The 16,235-nt window shown below is 43.2% G+C and overlaps 1 protein-coding gene across 3 annotated transcripts in view; it reads right to left on the bottom strand.

The window, feature by feature from the left end:
* dennd1b (DENN/MADD domain containing 1B) overlaps positions 1–16,235 on the bottom strand; it is a 105,068-nt gene that overhangs the window by 74,386 nt on the left and 14,447 nt on the right. For all 3 annotated transcript variants that reach the window (XM_051377386.1, XM_051377385.1, XM_051377387.1), the window contains exon 3: positions 9,811–9,854. In XM_051377386.1, coding sequence (XP_051233346.1) covers positions 9,811–9,854 — 44 coding nt within the window. The remainder of the gene's footprint in view (positions 1–9,810; positions 9,855–16,235) is intronic.

The following is a 16,235-nucleotide window of genomic DNA, read 5'->3' as shown; positions in this document are numbered from 1 at the left end:
AGCACTTGCCAACACCTGGTATATGTGCTCTTGTATTCATATGTGTATGTGTCACCTCAATAGCAAGAAGAAACCCTGTTTGCTGGAAATATTTGTCATTTTCAAATCTGCACTTCTAGGCCCTTAAGGACGTCACAGATGCCTAAACCAAGGACAAAACTCTCCTGCGAACCGCAACGGCACGTATTTCCATTGGCCTCAACACCTTACACCAGCCTATTAAATAGAAACGTCACAGGAAAATTAGCATCCCAGAAGCCATTGCATTATCCTTAGAGTTGTCCTTGCTCAAGTTTAATAAGGGTAGGTAAAATGCTGCTTGTTTTTTTTTTTTTTCCTCTTTAGGCAATAATGCATATGTAGGATGTATTCAATCATTTGCGTTAACAAGAGGGATAACATCCCCTTAACCCCCTTCTGTCCAGCCCCAAACCCATTTCCCGTCTATCAGCTGTTAATGAGTCACCTCCAATATAACAACATTCCACTGGGTAGTATACATGCATACATTGTATTGCACTCATTTATTTCCTGATTTTGCCACAATGGCTGTATTTATGTTATGGGGTGAGGGGGCATATTGCTTGGAGAATAAGTATGTGGCATCAACAATAACAGTGTGCATTATTCCAGTGCTAATAACCTGTCCTGCTGATGTCCTTTCTAGGTATCACAGATGGGCTCAGACAGGGGAGAGCGGCAGTATAATGCCTCTGCAGAGATCTTCTACTGAATATATTACCATGTGATAGGGGGAGATGTCTCACTCCCTACACACACACACACACACACACACACACACACACACACACACACACACACACACACACACACACACACACACACACACACACACACACACACACACACACACACACACACACACACACACACACACACACACACACACACACACACACACACACACACTTGTAGTGTTGGGCCAAGAGAGCTGCATATGCCCCAAACATACAAGCATGGGCTTCATTAATGACGTGCCAGGAGGGGGGGGGGGGGAGAGAGAGAGAGAGAGAGAGAGCATGTAGTGTGTGTGTGTGTGTGTGTGTGTGTGTGTGTGTGTGTGTGTGTGTGTATACCAAGCAGCCAGGGGGGATTTCCTTCTTTAAGCTTTCAGCTCCCACTGGGCTTAGCTCGACTGTATGAACCCTGATGTGGGCCTGCCTCTACCACATGGCGTCACACACTCGCACACATATACACCCTCACACACACACATACACACAAAGAATGTATACACTGAAGCTCAGCAGGGGAGCAGCAGTGCAACACTGGCTCCTAAACATTTGGCTGTGGACATCTCATTGACAGATGTACATGGAATCTAGCAGAGGGGGTCAGGTCATCACTGCACCCTCCTCCTCTTCCTCCTTCTCCTTCCCCTCCCTCTCTCTCTCTCTATCCTTTACTCTCCCTTCACACAGCATGCTATTTGTTCTGCCATTGCTTCTATCTCTGTCTCTGGCTGGTGGCTGGTGGTTGTGCCATGTATCAGGGAGCGCAGTTTAGGAAAAATGCACACCAATTAAGCCACATCGTTATATGTGTGATAGCTCTGTTGGCAACAGCAGCATGTGGTTAGGGTAAGTCTGGCATCTTATACTGTAAATATGAGGTTCCTGGTTGACAGGGACAACCTGTTTCCAAGTGTAGATGCACTCTTTCTTCCACTGTGAATGCAGCCATAATACTGAGGCAGTTTGGCAGCATTTAAACATATGCATGTACATACTGAACATGTTAAACCTAGCAAGAAAGCCCGGACAAATGGATGTAGAATTCAAGATTTCATTATGAAACACAACAAGGTGGAACCATGTTCGACCACATGACATAACAAACTCCCTGTTCCCTATTCTAGAATCTCTGTTCTCTTACTGTAGACATGTGTGCAAAAATGGTTTCAAAACAGACCACAACAGCAGTCACATATTTGTATGCTTAAAATCTCAGATAAAGAAGAAGTGCTTTAAATAAAGCCAGATTATGCTTAGGTTTAATATCAAACTTTTAAAAGTGTCATCTCATCCCAACACAGAACACAGTGTTCTTCCGGATCAGCTACAGCTTTACATCTGTTATGCTTTTCCCAATAGTCTCGCTTTTAAATTGCCTCTTCTCATACTGCACTTATCTAATGAGCTGACCACACAGGAGCTAGTTTAGCACACTTTCACCATCCGTTTTCTGTATATTGCTTTTGAAACAATTCATCCTTGGAGTGCTATGGCAGTGCAGCTAGCTCATAGGACCCGTAGGATGGATACATCTGTGGCTGAATCCACTACTGTCCACCTGCAGCAGCAGCTTGGGAAACACAAGCAGCCAACAGCTCTTTACTCCACTGCCAAAACACACTACTGCTTTCTTTTCACCAGTCACTGGACGATGCTGGAGAGATGTGAGCAGCGGGGCGTAAAAACACTTCCCCTGCTCTCTTCTTCCCTCTCCACCACCCTGCTTCTCCCAGGAAGCCAGCCCAGAGGTCAGCGCAATCAGGACCCATGAGCAACAAAAGGGCCCTAGTTAGGCGTCCAGCTCAGTGCCCGAGCCAAAGGCCAGCTTAGTGGGGCGAGACTGTCCATTAGGCAAGACCCTGGAACACCCGAGGGATCTGAGGTGAAAAGGGTTAGAAAGAAGAATAAAAACACTATCAACCCAGACACATACACACACATATTCTCAAAGACATACACAGATCATATGAGGCCTTGTTTGACACCGCTGTCAGGGTGCAGTGAAGGGGAAAGACGAGACCCTGTGACACACTGAGACATCACACACATACATGTGCACAAATGCATGCACACACACACATTTATTCATATGCCTCTTCACACACACACACACACAAACACAAAAAAGGTATGAATTTCCATATTTTTCATTTTTCTGTTTCCCATGCATTGCTCTTTGCTGGCTGTACACAAAACTGGCTGTAGCAGCACCCAAAGAGCTGACAAAATATGCTCGTTCTCAACAGCTCGCCACAAAACATCACTACTTTTCTGTCTCCTATCTTTTTTGAGGATGGGAAGTTGGTTTTGTCCTTGTGAAAACAGTATGGTCTAACAGAGCTGCTGTACTTTTCTCTCCAGCGTCATCTCCTTCACTGCTATCAAACATCCAACACATTCCTCTGTCACCCGCATACTGAGGATATCACTTACTATATTACTTATTGGTGGCGTATCCCATTTAAGCTTGTCCTTTTCTCAGTCACTGTGGAAACGACCTTATCGCTCATGTTCAATCTCTTTCACTTCACGCCTCTCACCTTGCCTTCACCCTATTCCACCAACCTCATGACTTCTTCACCTCCTTCCAACTTTCCCTGTTACCCTTCTCCTATATGATGGTTGCTTTTCTATATTCCTCCCTCCGTTGGGTGCTATACAAGGTCTCTACTGAGGGCCACATATCATTGTCTTCAAGTTAGCATCTCTGGCCCCTTGCTACTGAACCTCCGCACACCCACCTTGACTCCTCCACCATCGCTCTCACCCACTATTTCCTCCTCTCCTCAGGGTCAACACTCAGCTCCCTCAAGGCTTGAACCACCAATCATATCCACCAGCTCCTTTTCCTTTACCTCAATCCCTCAGACCACTGCCGCCTCACCCATCCAATCGACCTCTCTTCCAAAGAACCCCCTTTCTGCTTCCCCCACTCAGGGCTGGTCTAGAGCTGTGGCCACCAATCACAGCATGTCAGGCAGATTGTCCTGATGGAGCACGGTGTCAGAACAACACTCAGAGTTGCCGAGGTTGAAGCCTCAAGAGACCCTCCGCCTCTCTTCTTCTCTTTCTCTTTGTCTGTCCCTCCCTCTCTCCCTGTCTGGCTGATGACACAGTGAGCTTTTGAGCATAGATGGATGTACTGGACTAAGTGAACAGAAAATAAGTCAAGTGTAGCCTGAAGTCATGGCATCCCAAAAAACTTTACAGTGGTTAAAACTAAACAAGCATAAAGACAGGAGCATATTTCAATGACCTATTTATAAAAGATACACAAGAATTCCAGAAACTATTTAAACCACAGCTACAGGTGGAATGATTGGGATATTTTGAATACTGTTCACTGCCTTGCTCCCATGTCTAATTTGCCAAAAGCAGATGACTTGGCATTAAGTTACGACATTCTCCGCTGTGTGATACAAGGAAATATTTTTCTAGAACACCAACTGTAAACATGAGATATTGCGTCGGTCCAAATGAACCAAAGGGAAAGAGCTTTTTTCTAGGGTCCTAGTTTTTCACCAAATTGTAACAATTACAGAAGGAAATCTCAATCATCAAAGAAACAAAGATATCACTTACTCCATCTAAGCTAATTAGCCCAAAATACAATGTACCATCAATACATAATATGTTTTAAATAAGGTCTGTGACTCAGTTTTTCTCAACTGGGGAAACTCTTTGCTGCAGTGGTTGCTCTCTTCACCACCTACATGTCCCAAATGCAACAAGCTCATAAAGTAGGCCCACTAGGAATTGTAGAAAGTCACAAGAAAATTACTCATGTAGAGGGGAAAAGTACATTACAACATTTCTCACAGCCCAAGTCCTAGAATTCAATAAATATTACAAACCGATTATACATAGCAATATATATGTTCATATCAAAGTGTAGATATTTCCTTTTAGGATCAAATCATACCTACTGTAGCCCTGGCATAAATGAAAAACAGCATGTTATATTATCAACTGCATAATGCAGTATGCAGCAGGAAGATCAAAGGTTCACTATTAAAATGTGTGGAATGGCCATAGAGAGTTAACATCAAGTTTAGTTCGCAGCTGAGAGAAGTCCTTGCAGTAAAATCTATTCATAATTCAATATTGCCTTTATTTCTCTCTGGATATTATGGTGCAACAAGGCTGGTGGAGGAAAAAAAAGTGGTTTATGTGTAATTTGCAATTTCCTGAAACATCATCTTTTGAGGGGAAATACGAGACGAGGTGTTTGGAAACGAGAAGGTTGATGAACCGGCAGGAAGCAAGAGATACAAAAGGGACAGAAGTGATGGAGGGGAACGCCAACAAAAAAGAAAGATGGACACAAAGAGAGTTATGAAGGTGGATAGACAGGACTGGAGACACAGGGTAAAAAATAAGGAAAAGATTAAGAGGAGCACCGAGAGGTTGAACCAGAATGACGCATAACGCTGATATGCCAAGAAAGCAAACACAAAGTTATCTCTCTGTGTGTGCATGTGTGTGAATGTACGAGTATGATATGCAAGTAAACTGCGGGTGAGAAAGCTAACTCTAAACTGGCAGAATGTGGAGTAATCAGTGTGTATTTCCTAAGAATAACAGTCCCATTTAATCCCATGGGGGGGTTCTCTAAAGCCAGCATTTGGAAACAGTTTTTTTTTTACTAGCACCCATAAAATCTTCAGGAGGTAGATATCACTTAGATATATCTCCAAAATATGTAGAGAGAAACACTTCATCAGTACTTAAACCTACTTTCTCTCAAAAAAGCTAAATGTACCGACAATGTGTGTACAATGTGTGGCCATGTTCGACCAGCATTGATCCAAACTCCCTCCAGCAGGAGTACTGAGTGCCAGTTAATATAGATTTATGCTTAGGAGTTACAAAAACAGACAGAAGAAAATCTGATTTTTCCTACACATATCTCTCCAGGTAAGAGAATATTGGTAGTAGCACACTGAGTTTCCCAGGCTTGTAGCCACACCCCCTCTATTTAAATTCTTTACTATTTTTTCCTCTGACAGTGCTGTATATAACTTGTTCAATAAGGTGACACTCTTGTATATTTGCCTAGGATCTGTGGATTTGTCACAAAAATGGCTGACTTATAAGTAACTGAGTTCAAATGACAAGGCATAAATTCTGAAACGTATCAGATCTCTAGTAGATGCACTCTCACAGAGGAAGGTAACGCCAAATTGGGTCGAATATGTACTGATACAGGTGAGAGTGAGAGCTATTTTACAGCACCTTCATCCTTGAGGGTTTGACTACATTGTTTAGGATTTAAATTAGATCTGAACACTTGTTTGCTGAAACCATTTAATTCCATAGTAGGCCAACAGCTGTGAGAGCCAAATGCATGACGATGAGATTATGACAAATACACGTATATTACAAAATAAAAGATAATCATCCACATAATTAAGAAAATCCTAGTGTTAGAGTGTTTGCATGTAGCATTGGCCAAGGAAGTTCTGCAGTTTGCAGAGGGGTGCATCTGTGTGAGTAACTTAACATTTTTTAAATAGTGCGGAGTTGCTCACAGTCTCTATAAGATTTCAAATGGTTGTCTGTTTGTGGAACTCGCTGAGTGTTTATCATATTATCCTCTGTTCTCTACAGAGTGGGCCTTTTATACACCGCACTGTGGTTAGCTAGAATTAACTGGCAAACCCATTTTCTGTATGCTGTGTGTGTGTGTGTGTGTGTGTGTGTGTGTGTGTGTGTGTGTGTGTGTGTGTGTGTGTGTGTGTGTGTCTGCTGTGTTTTTTCCACAACTTTGGGATGAGATCTGAGAGGAAACGGACAGATTTCCATCTGTCTGCTTCATTTGCAAAAAAAAAAAAGCCCTTCTTGCGATTCAAATATATGCTTTAGCCACCTCTCTCTTGCCCTCCCTCTCCCTCTCCCTCTCTCTCTTTTCCATCTTTCCATCTCTCCCTCTCTATCCAAGTGGCATCTGCGGATGACCAGGGCATCAAGAGTCTCAGGGGCTGAGGGAGGAATAGGGGGAGCAGGAGGGAAAAAGAAAAAGAGAGAAGAGAGAGAGAGAGAAAGAGAAAGAGAAAGAGAAAGAGGGAGCAAGCGCCTCTCACTTCACATTTCCCCAGCACCACCCCGGCGTGCCAGCCAGCCTGCAGTCTGTTCTCCTTTGAGCTTTCTATTCTACCACAGCACAGAAAAAAAATCAATTCATATTTCCATAATCCACACTCCTGTCTGTCTACATGTCTTTGCCTCTCCCCCTCCTTCCATCCCTCTCCATCTCTCTTGCTGTCTCTCTCTCTCTCTCCCCCTCTCCCCTGGGGTAGACTAACCCCTCCACCCCGATCCTACGGCCTACAAATGTCATTACGTTGAGCAACAATAACGGCCTAAACAAAAGGAGGCCTTGCTCTGAGCTCTGAGCCCCTCTGTGGAGACTGTTGGCTGCTGCTGCCATATGCTGGCCAGCTCGGGCCACAGAAAGAGACAGAGACTGTGGCTAGAGAGGACTCCAGCCTTCAGCCCCACAAAGGAGGAAAGGAGCCCTAATCCTGGTAATGAGGCCCGTGAATACAGCCTTTATGTATATAGGGGAAAGGGCCAATCCCTCTGTACACAGCACGCTAACTAGCCATCTTAAGGGCCATCTTATCCACACAAACGATCTGGTTGACAACAGAATGAAAGAAAAGTAAGGTTGTGGGGGGGCTAAAAAGAGAGACTTGTTGGAAAGGAAGGATGAGACAGGCCCATGTCAACACATACACTATGTTTACTTATTTTTTTTATATGATCCCTCTTGGATTCTGCTGCTCTTTTGACTCCTTTTCACTCACTTCCATTTCCCGTGCCTACCTCTGCAAGTCAGTAATTTCTTGCTCACACTCTCGTTCCCTCACTCCCTCTACCTCTTACTCTGATAGCACGCTCTGGTTCTTGTGGGGCAGGCAGACATCGCCTGAAGCATCTTTCTTCAAGCCCGTTTATTCCTCAAAGTGGATCAGAGAGGCAGGAGAGATGTTTAAACTCGCTAGCTGGGCTGCTGAGTTGAGAGATAGTTAGCCTACGCACATATTGTTGTCTTTTTCTCTAATGTTTTATTTATTTATTTTTTAAGTTGTCCATTTTTCCTTCCGTCCACTGATGGGCTGCTGCAGTCATCTGTCCAATGATTTGCTCCAGGATCTGTTTTGAGCTGTGGCCACTTTTAAAACAGAAACAATATGTTGAATGTCTTGTTTTTTTTTTTCCATCTTAAATCACTGTCTTCTGTCATTCTTAGACTAACTGTCAGTACAAATCATCACACAAACACACACACTGCCTGAGAAGCCACAGTAGCACAGAGCAGGAGTCATGGAGTCATCACATGTTGGAACAGTTGATTATGTGCACAAAGTAGAGATTAACACGTGGTTTTTTTTGCATTAGTGTGTGCATGTTGTCCCCCTGAGACAGCTGATAACGTGTGATTGGCTGAAAAGATCATCTGGGTTTATGACAACTTGGGTCTTATTTCATAGTGTAGGCCATCATTTCTGTCAGACGTAGAAACATTGTACTCACTAAGTTAATTGCACTGACATCATTTAAAAGTCAGATGGGGCAATACATTTTCAATAAGCATTTAGACAACAGACTGCTTGAACAAACCCCTGGGTTAGCCAAATTTAATTGGAGGAGAAAACCAGGGATGCACCGATCTAACTTTTTAGGCTTTCAACCAATACCAGGTACTGACCCAAATACCAGTGCTCTCTTTTTCCTAAAGTTAAAATCTGTATAGGCCTACCTCAAAGAGTTAAACCTATTGGGATCATTTTTATGCAAGGAAACATGAGGCCAGGGATTGCTTTGGCAACAACTGACCTAGCAGCCCACCGTGACGAAATGAATGTAAGTGATCAATGAAACACTGCAACATACTTATCTCATTAACAAAGAAATTTTAGGGCTGATATCTGATCTGCTTAATAATGTCAGTACTAGCCTTGATACCAGTCTGCCAAATCAAATCAGTGCATCCCTATAGAAAACAAAGGAGAATTGTAAAACATTACCCAAACTGTACGTTGTAAACATTCATTACAGGTTATAGGCAGATTTCTTGGTTAAACTTTGACTTACTGTACTCAGTCGTGCACACACACACAATAAGGGAATATAGTGGACATTTTGGGTACAGTTATGTTCAGTTTTATCTTAAAATAAACTGTTGGCTTGTCTGTCAGCTGTTTCTCGACCCTGTCAGATTTTATTGCAGGAATGCCCCCAGATAAGTACAAAGTTGATAACCAAAGATTACAAAAATAAGAATACGTTGTTGGAATCATCCTTTAAACCATGTTCATCAAACCTGTAATTGTTCAACAATGCAGGCTAGTGGGAGATACTGAGGTGTATATAACCCTGCAATACTTACTCCCACTAGTTAAGGAAGGAAATGGTGTGCAAAACAGCGGCAGAATTTCCTTTCAGATTCAAAATGAACCCAATAATTGTATGAATGTGAGACAATAGGAAGCAGACACAGAAGCACAATGAGCGAGAAAGCAAGAGATAGAAAGAAAGAGAGAGAGAGAGAGAGAGAGAGAGAGAGAGAGAGAGAGAGAGAGAGAGAGAGGGGGGGGGGGAGAGAAACAGAGGTGTGCATTCCTGTCACGGTTGCATGATAATTACTGATTCGTCGGTTATTGAAGACCTGCTCACTGCTTTTCATTACCAGCAACAGACGTACAATGAGACAGAGAGAGACAGAGAAGAGGAGGAGGAGAGGGAGAAGGAGAGGAAGCACTGATAGGGATGAGGAGGAAAGTGGTGGTGGTGGTGGTGGTGGTGGTGGTGGTGGTGATAGGGGTTGGGGGAGGTTACCACAGGATGGCAGGGTGAGTGAGGGCATTAGGCAAGGAAGGAAGATGGGAGAGGAGGAGTGGGTAGAGGTTGTCTGTAACAGTGAACGAGAGAGAGAGAGAGAGAGAGAGAGAGAGAGAGAGAGAGAGAGAGAGAGAGAGAGAGAGAGAGATATTTAGGGAGAGAGAGGAAGAGAGTGAGAGAAGAATGAAAAAGCAGAGTGTGTTCCAACCTGGTCTGTGTGGTCCTGGGGGAAGCTCCACAGCACGGTTGGATCTAGAGGTAATTGACAGACAGCATTAATCAGCGGGTGAGAAACACACCGTCTTCGCTAGCTGCCTCAGAACACATACATATTAATGAGAGGGGTGGGGGCAAGGGTGGCTGCTGCGAGTCTGTGCACACACACACACACACACACACACACACACACACACACACACACACACACACACACACACACACACACACACACACACACACACACACACACACACACACACACACACACACTTAACACACACACACACACACACACACACACACACACACACACACACACACACACACACACACACTTAACAGTTATATACTCACTTACACACACACACACACACACACACACACACACACACAGAGCAGCGCACAGTGAAAGACAAGAGAGAGAGAGTCTAGGCTGTATGTGCTGTAAATATGCTAATCTATATTCTCAGTGTAGATATGATAGCTTATATTATACACCAAATCATGCACGTTTAAGAAAGTCATTTCAACACATACTCTAGTTCATTTGCTTAATTATTCCTACATTGATACAAGCCGAGTTGTTTGCTGGGAAGATGTAAAACTTAAGCTAAAAGGTTTATCATTATAACAGCGGCTCGCCATCATTATTTTTTTTTTCAGGAAATAACATAATAACCAAGCTGATTAATCGATTTTGAGATTTAACCAAGTTTGATATTATTATCAGTTAACATTCAGGTCAGTTATTAAGAGTACATTAGCTGGGTTCAAAAGCTTCGAAAACGCCATTATAAATAGAATACTTTGGGGGTTTAGGCTGATGATCAGACTAAATAAGAAATCTTGAGATAAAACATATTGCTTTGATAAGCTGTGATGGGCATTTCTCATTCTTTTTTGACATTTTATAGTCTACATACTAATTGATTAATCAAAAAAAGAATTCATTAACAGTATCAAATCATTAGTTGCAGTCCTAGACAACCTAGGATGCTCATTCTTGTTTAAAGAGTGTGCTTCAAAGACATTCAGAATGTATAATATGTTATTAATAATTCAAATAAATAATACAAGTACAACAAATAATAATGATTCTCTTAGTACTGATAGTCTGATATTAGAGTAGGGAAGAGGGGCATTGTCATGGGGTTGACAAATTGACACAGGACAAATATACCAAACTGCATAAAATAACCATTTAATTAGCCTTAATAAGCTGCTACTAATACTGCTACTGTTGCTTGTGTCACTCTTAAATCTCTCTTTAAGCTAGTTTCCAAACTAAAAACGTGAGCCTCGCCTCTCACATGCTTATACCATGTGGTTGAAAGAAAGCAGCCACCGAGCCATAGCCTGAACACAGGGGTCTCTGGTAAACATGGCTTCCACAGCTCCAAGGTCACCCTGTGACCTCGGCAGGAACAGCAAGGATTTGAAGAGACGAGCTCTCACATGCCAGGTTCACTGTCACGGACATACAAAAGGCCTACAGGCTCATGAACACACCCCCACCTCTGCCTTAACTAAGCCCGCTGAGAGAAAGTCAATCTGGAAGCATCAAACCTTTTGATAGCATAGAAAAACAATTACAGTGAGTTCAACAGGTATAAACTATAAGATTGATTAAGTCCCTGAATTGACAGATGTATTACCATTTTAATAAGGGCTATTTTTGGGTGTGCTCCTGCCCACAAAAGATTAATGTAGACATTTATGAAGCCAGAGGAGAGTGGCATTACATGCACACATTGTGTGGAGTAGCTTCGTGGCTAACACACCAGGCTGTCTGAGAAAGAGAGGCACACAATGGACAAACGGATGGCAGGACGCAGCAGAATCCATCATGCCTTACATAATCCTGTTGGATAATTTCATGGGCCCCATCTTGAAAAGAGTGGCACAGAAAGAAAAAAAAGGCAGCAGAGCTCAAAGCTTTACACTTTTAAAACTCCGAGCACCCGTCCCCGCCCCCCACCCCCCACCCTCTCCCTACCCTATGATCTGCCACAGTTAGGGCTATTTTATGCTGATTTACTGGGTGAGAGGATGGGAACTGCTGCTGGAGTGTGATACAGGACAGAGGAAAAGGGACCGGAGTTGCTGAAGAGAACGGGGTAGGGGGTCGAATGTTTGGCAGCCCTGCCTACTTTCCGCAGTGATCGGCCAGGTGTGCATAGGTATGAAAATAGGGGACTTGCCAGTGTCCATGTTAACGACTGAATAAATTGGCTCTATGTGTCGACGGTACAGACAGGAAGCGTGTGACTGAATTCAAGATCAAGTTCAGATAGCGGCTGCAACACAATACATCCTTTTCACAGCAGAAATTATGACTTTTGTCATGCAGGAAAAGCACAATGGCTTAACTCCATCAGGTGGCCCAGTAAGCATGCTGACATGATTAGTTGATAAATTGATTAGGTGAACAATGGAAAAATAATAGATGGAAATCTTATAATCCTTTATCCCAAAAGCTTTTAATCAATATTTGTTGGTTAAACAGGATTTGCTGCTATACCATGTTTCAACTTTCTCTAAATTAAATACTTTTAAATGTTGGTAAAATTAAATAACTTGACTTAACTTCTGACTGAGATAACTTTTTATAGTCCTTCTTTAGGGCTTGTATGCCATGTATGAAAGCTCTAGGAATAGACTGATACAACGTCATACCAAATGACTAAATGAACTTCAAATCAAACATTTTGTATGTGTTAACTCAGTATGTTCAATCCGGTATGGAGTCACACAGAGGAGTGCCAGAAAGGCATGAAGACAGAGAGCAGAAGGCAGAAAACAGTGAGCTGTAACAACACACAGAAATATTTTACTCATGCAGCGGAGGACATGTGAAAAACTTCAGAGCACTACCAAACACCTTCCTTTATCGTTCATATCTCCTCTTTCCGCTGCATCCGGTGTGCACTTTCCTTTCTATCCTACAGGCTCTTATTCTTTCTGTTCTGCTCCACCTCCACATTTTTCTGCCAATCATTTTGCCTCTTGCTTCTCTTCTCCACTGTCGTTTCTTTTACATATTCCACTTGTTTTTTCGCCCATTTCTGCCTCATTTCCAGCCCCTTCTTCTCGCCTCTCTCTGTTTAGCATGCCTGCCTAATTTTTTTTTCGATTTCTACCACAATTTCTTTCTCTTTAACCCACCCTCCCCTGTAGCTCTCTGTCCTCTTCACTCCTGCAGCCCCCCACCCCCTATTTTTCTCACTCTCTTGCGTTCGTATACCCCTCCCGTCGGACGTGCTGGGCGTGTGGTGGACGCAAGAGGGGGCCTGAAGGGGGTTAAGGCTGAAAGTTGAAGGTTACAGAGGTGAAAAGGACCCCTGCTGCTCCGCCAGGGGACACAAATGTCACCATGACAGATCCTGCACCGCTTAATCCACCCTCCCCTCCTTAAAAAAAAAAGCTCACACACACATAGACGCGCGCACACACACACACACACATACACACAAGCTCAAAGATACTGACCAAAAAAATACAACAATTCATTTCTGAATACTGCAATTCCAATGTCAACTGTAAAATATGCACAAAAAACCCTGAACCATTTTATTTTCAGCACATAAAACATATTTGAGGTGCAAATGACATGCTCATATTTTTCTGTATTTAAATGCCATAAAGTTTTTTCTGGACCATGAGCAAACAGTAACTACATGTCTGTCTGCAGCCTCTGTGGATCTGGACATTCTGGGATCTTGTATTTTTAAAAACACAAGGCTGTGGATTTTACAAGTTCATTGTATAAATGTTTTGGCTTGCTCACAAGGTCATAAACCCTTTTCTGCATGCAACAGACAATGGTAGCTGTCAGTTACAATACACAATGACAAAGTTAGAGACACAGGGGTTCTGGAGGACACCAGCAGTGGCATATGCAAGCATGAGTGCATGAGTGCATGAGTGCATTAACACACACACAGACACACACACAGACACACACACAGAGCTAATAATAATGTAACACCTACACATCTGCATCACTACTAAAGGTTGAAGTGCAGTGCCCTATTCATAGGCACTTAAGTCAGGTAACAATTTGACAAATGGGAGTATAAAATAACTGCATTGTAACTTTTGCAATCTGACTCACTAATGACTAATCAACCACCTCCTGTTTTTTCATACACCTGCCTATAATGCCTGCTTCAGCGTTGGATTTATTATTAAAAATGTTTGTACAAAACCACATTGATGGTAAACCGCAAAACCAGGGGGATACGTTGCTTTTTCACCGCCATAAAAACAGAAATCCATACCGTAACAGCCCTACCCACTACCTGTTTGTCCATGCATCTGTCTTTCAAACCATCCTCTGTTAGGCCTGCCTGCATAATGCATTGATGTGTCAGCCTCTCCATCACCTATCTCCATCAAAGCCAAAAATGCAAAGGATTCAAAATGTGTTTATTGTATTTCCTACAGTTGACAAAATCTACAAAGAGCTGTTGCAAACAGTATAAAAACAGTCCATTTTATGTGACACCAGTGGCAGCAAGAGTGACAAGGGGAAAACAACCTATAGCATATTTCACCCTGGTGAAGCGTAAACAGATCCAGTGGGTGAGAATTGAATTGAAATCACCTATCTGGAGTTAGATTCCTCCATTCACACCCCAGGAAATGGAGGTGGGCAAATGTGACAACAAGCTCAAGGAGTGACCATTGGTCTCTGTCTGCAACGTGCATGTGTGTCTGTGCGCAAATTGTGTATGGTACAAGTACATGCGGGTTTACAGATAGCTAGCAAGCTCAGGAGTGTATATTTATTGTACAGTAGCGTGTCCATTGATCTCTGAGGGGCTTCAAGCGTGGCTGATCTCCAACAGTCACGATGGGGGTAACATGCAGGAAGCCCCAGAGCCATGACACAGATACTGGGAGAGGGGGAGGTGGTGGTAGAGATGGTCAAAAATCAATGTTTTGGCTATTCCTGAGACGCCTGTCTTTAAAAGTCGGAGGAGGAGAGTGAGCGAGGAGAAAGAGGGGTTAATAGGTGAAGGGTGCTGGGAACTGAGAGCGGGGCAACAGGGAGGGAGTGGGAGGAGGAAGGATGAGGTGAGGGAAGTAATGGATGGATTGCCTAAGAGTGGGATGTAGACCTCGGCCTCTCTCAACTGACACCACTTTCTTCCTATCTCCTCAGGTGGATCATTAAACATGATGGGATTAAACAGAATAAATTAGCAATATATACGTGCACAAACATGAGAGAAACGAAAAGTAAGCCTACCCCTTCATCTCTTATTTCTTCTATTCTATGCATAAATCTATGTCTACTGGCACTTCCAAGTAGGCTAAAAATGAAAAATGCTGGCATCTTCATCTTGGCATACATCTATGCTTCTTGGGATTTCCAAAGAGGCTAAAAAGAAGCTGTTGGCAGAGGATGTCATTCCTAATGCTGCCCTAATGCTGCTGGCTGGAAGAAAAAGTTGGCGCATAACACCAGTGTGTCAGAAACCTCGCACTGCCCAGCGCTGCACAGCAAGTTATTCAACTTCAACCATTTTGTCACTAAAATAAAAAAAAAGGTGAAAACCAACTAACTTACTTGAATGACATAAAGCTTTATAAAAATAGCCTTTGCAAACTACCAAAGCATATTATAAACATGAAATACACCCACAGCACAGAGGCCTACATTTGTGTTTCTATAGGATCACCTTAGCAGCTCAATAACAGTGGCCTGAATGCATGGTTCTGGCTTTAAGACAGAGAGATTCCAGTAAAACACAAAAAGACCTAACCCTAAATCCAGTGTGAATACACATTTAGATGAAAGCCTCTAGTTTATAATTCTCTATACTATGTGAATCAAACACAGACTTAGAGCCCTCATGGCCATCCAATGTTCTAAAGGCATAAAAAATGCACTTTTTTCACCTTATTCCATGAACGACTGAATGTGTGTTGTGCGTGAATAGGGGGCCTGTTTGTTAAGAGAGGCCAAATCCCATATGGTGAACAGCAGCTCCTCTGGTGAGAAGAGAGGCTGTGAAAGCCACCGGCAGCCCCTCTCCTCCATCCGTGCTCCGGAGATGAAGGGATGTAGCGCCTGCCTCTCCTTGTTCCTTCTTTCTCTCGCTCCCTTTGCCTCCTCTCCTCCCTCTTTCTTGGCCAGGGGTTAAACTGCTGCACTCTAACCTCCTTGGCAATGATTTCATTCACTCCGTTTCTCTCGCTCACTCTCTCATCTTTGAGAGAGATTTATTTCACAGTATGTAGTGGATTAGGCCCCCCTTGTATGCCCTTGGACAAAAGCATTGTTTTAGCACTAGCCTGTTCGCTGTAACGGGAGGAAGCTACCGCTACTAAGCATCCACAATACAGCCATTGTGGACACAGGGCTGGAAGGACCCTGCCTCAGAGGCCGTCTAGACTTTGAGCCTG

This window comes from Dicentrarchus labrax, unplaced genomic scaffold, assembly GCF_905237075.1.
Source record: "Dicentrarchus labrax unplaced genomic scaffold, dlabrax2021, whole genome shotgun sequence".
Classification (NCBI taxonomy): domain Eukaryota; kingdom Metazoa; phylum Chordata; class Actinopteri; family Moronidae; genus Dicentrarchus; species Dicentrarchus labrax.
Note: the sequence above shows the minus strand (reverse complement) of the source record. Positions and strands in the feature narration are given on the sequence as shown.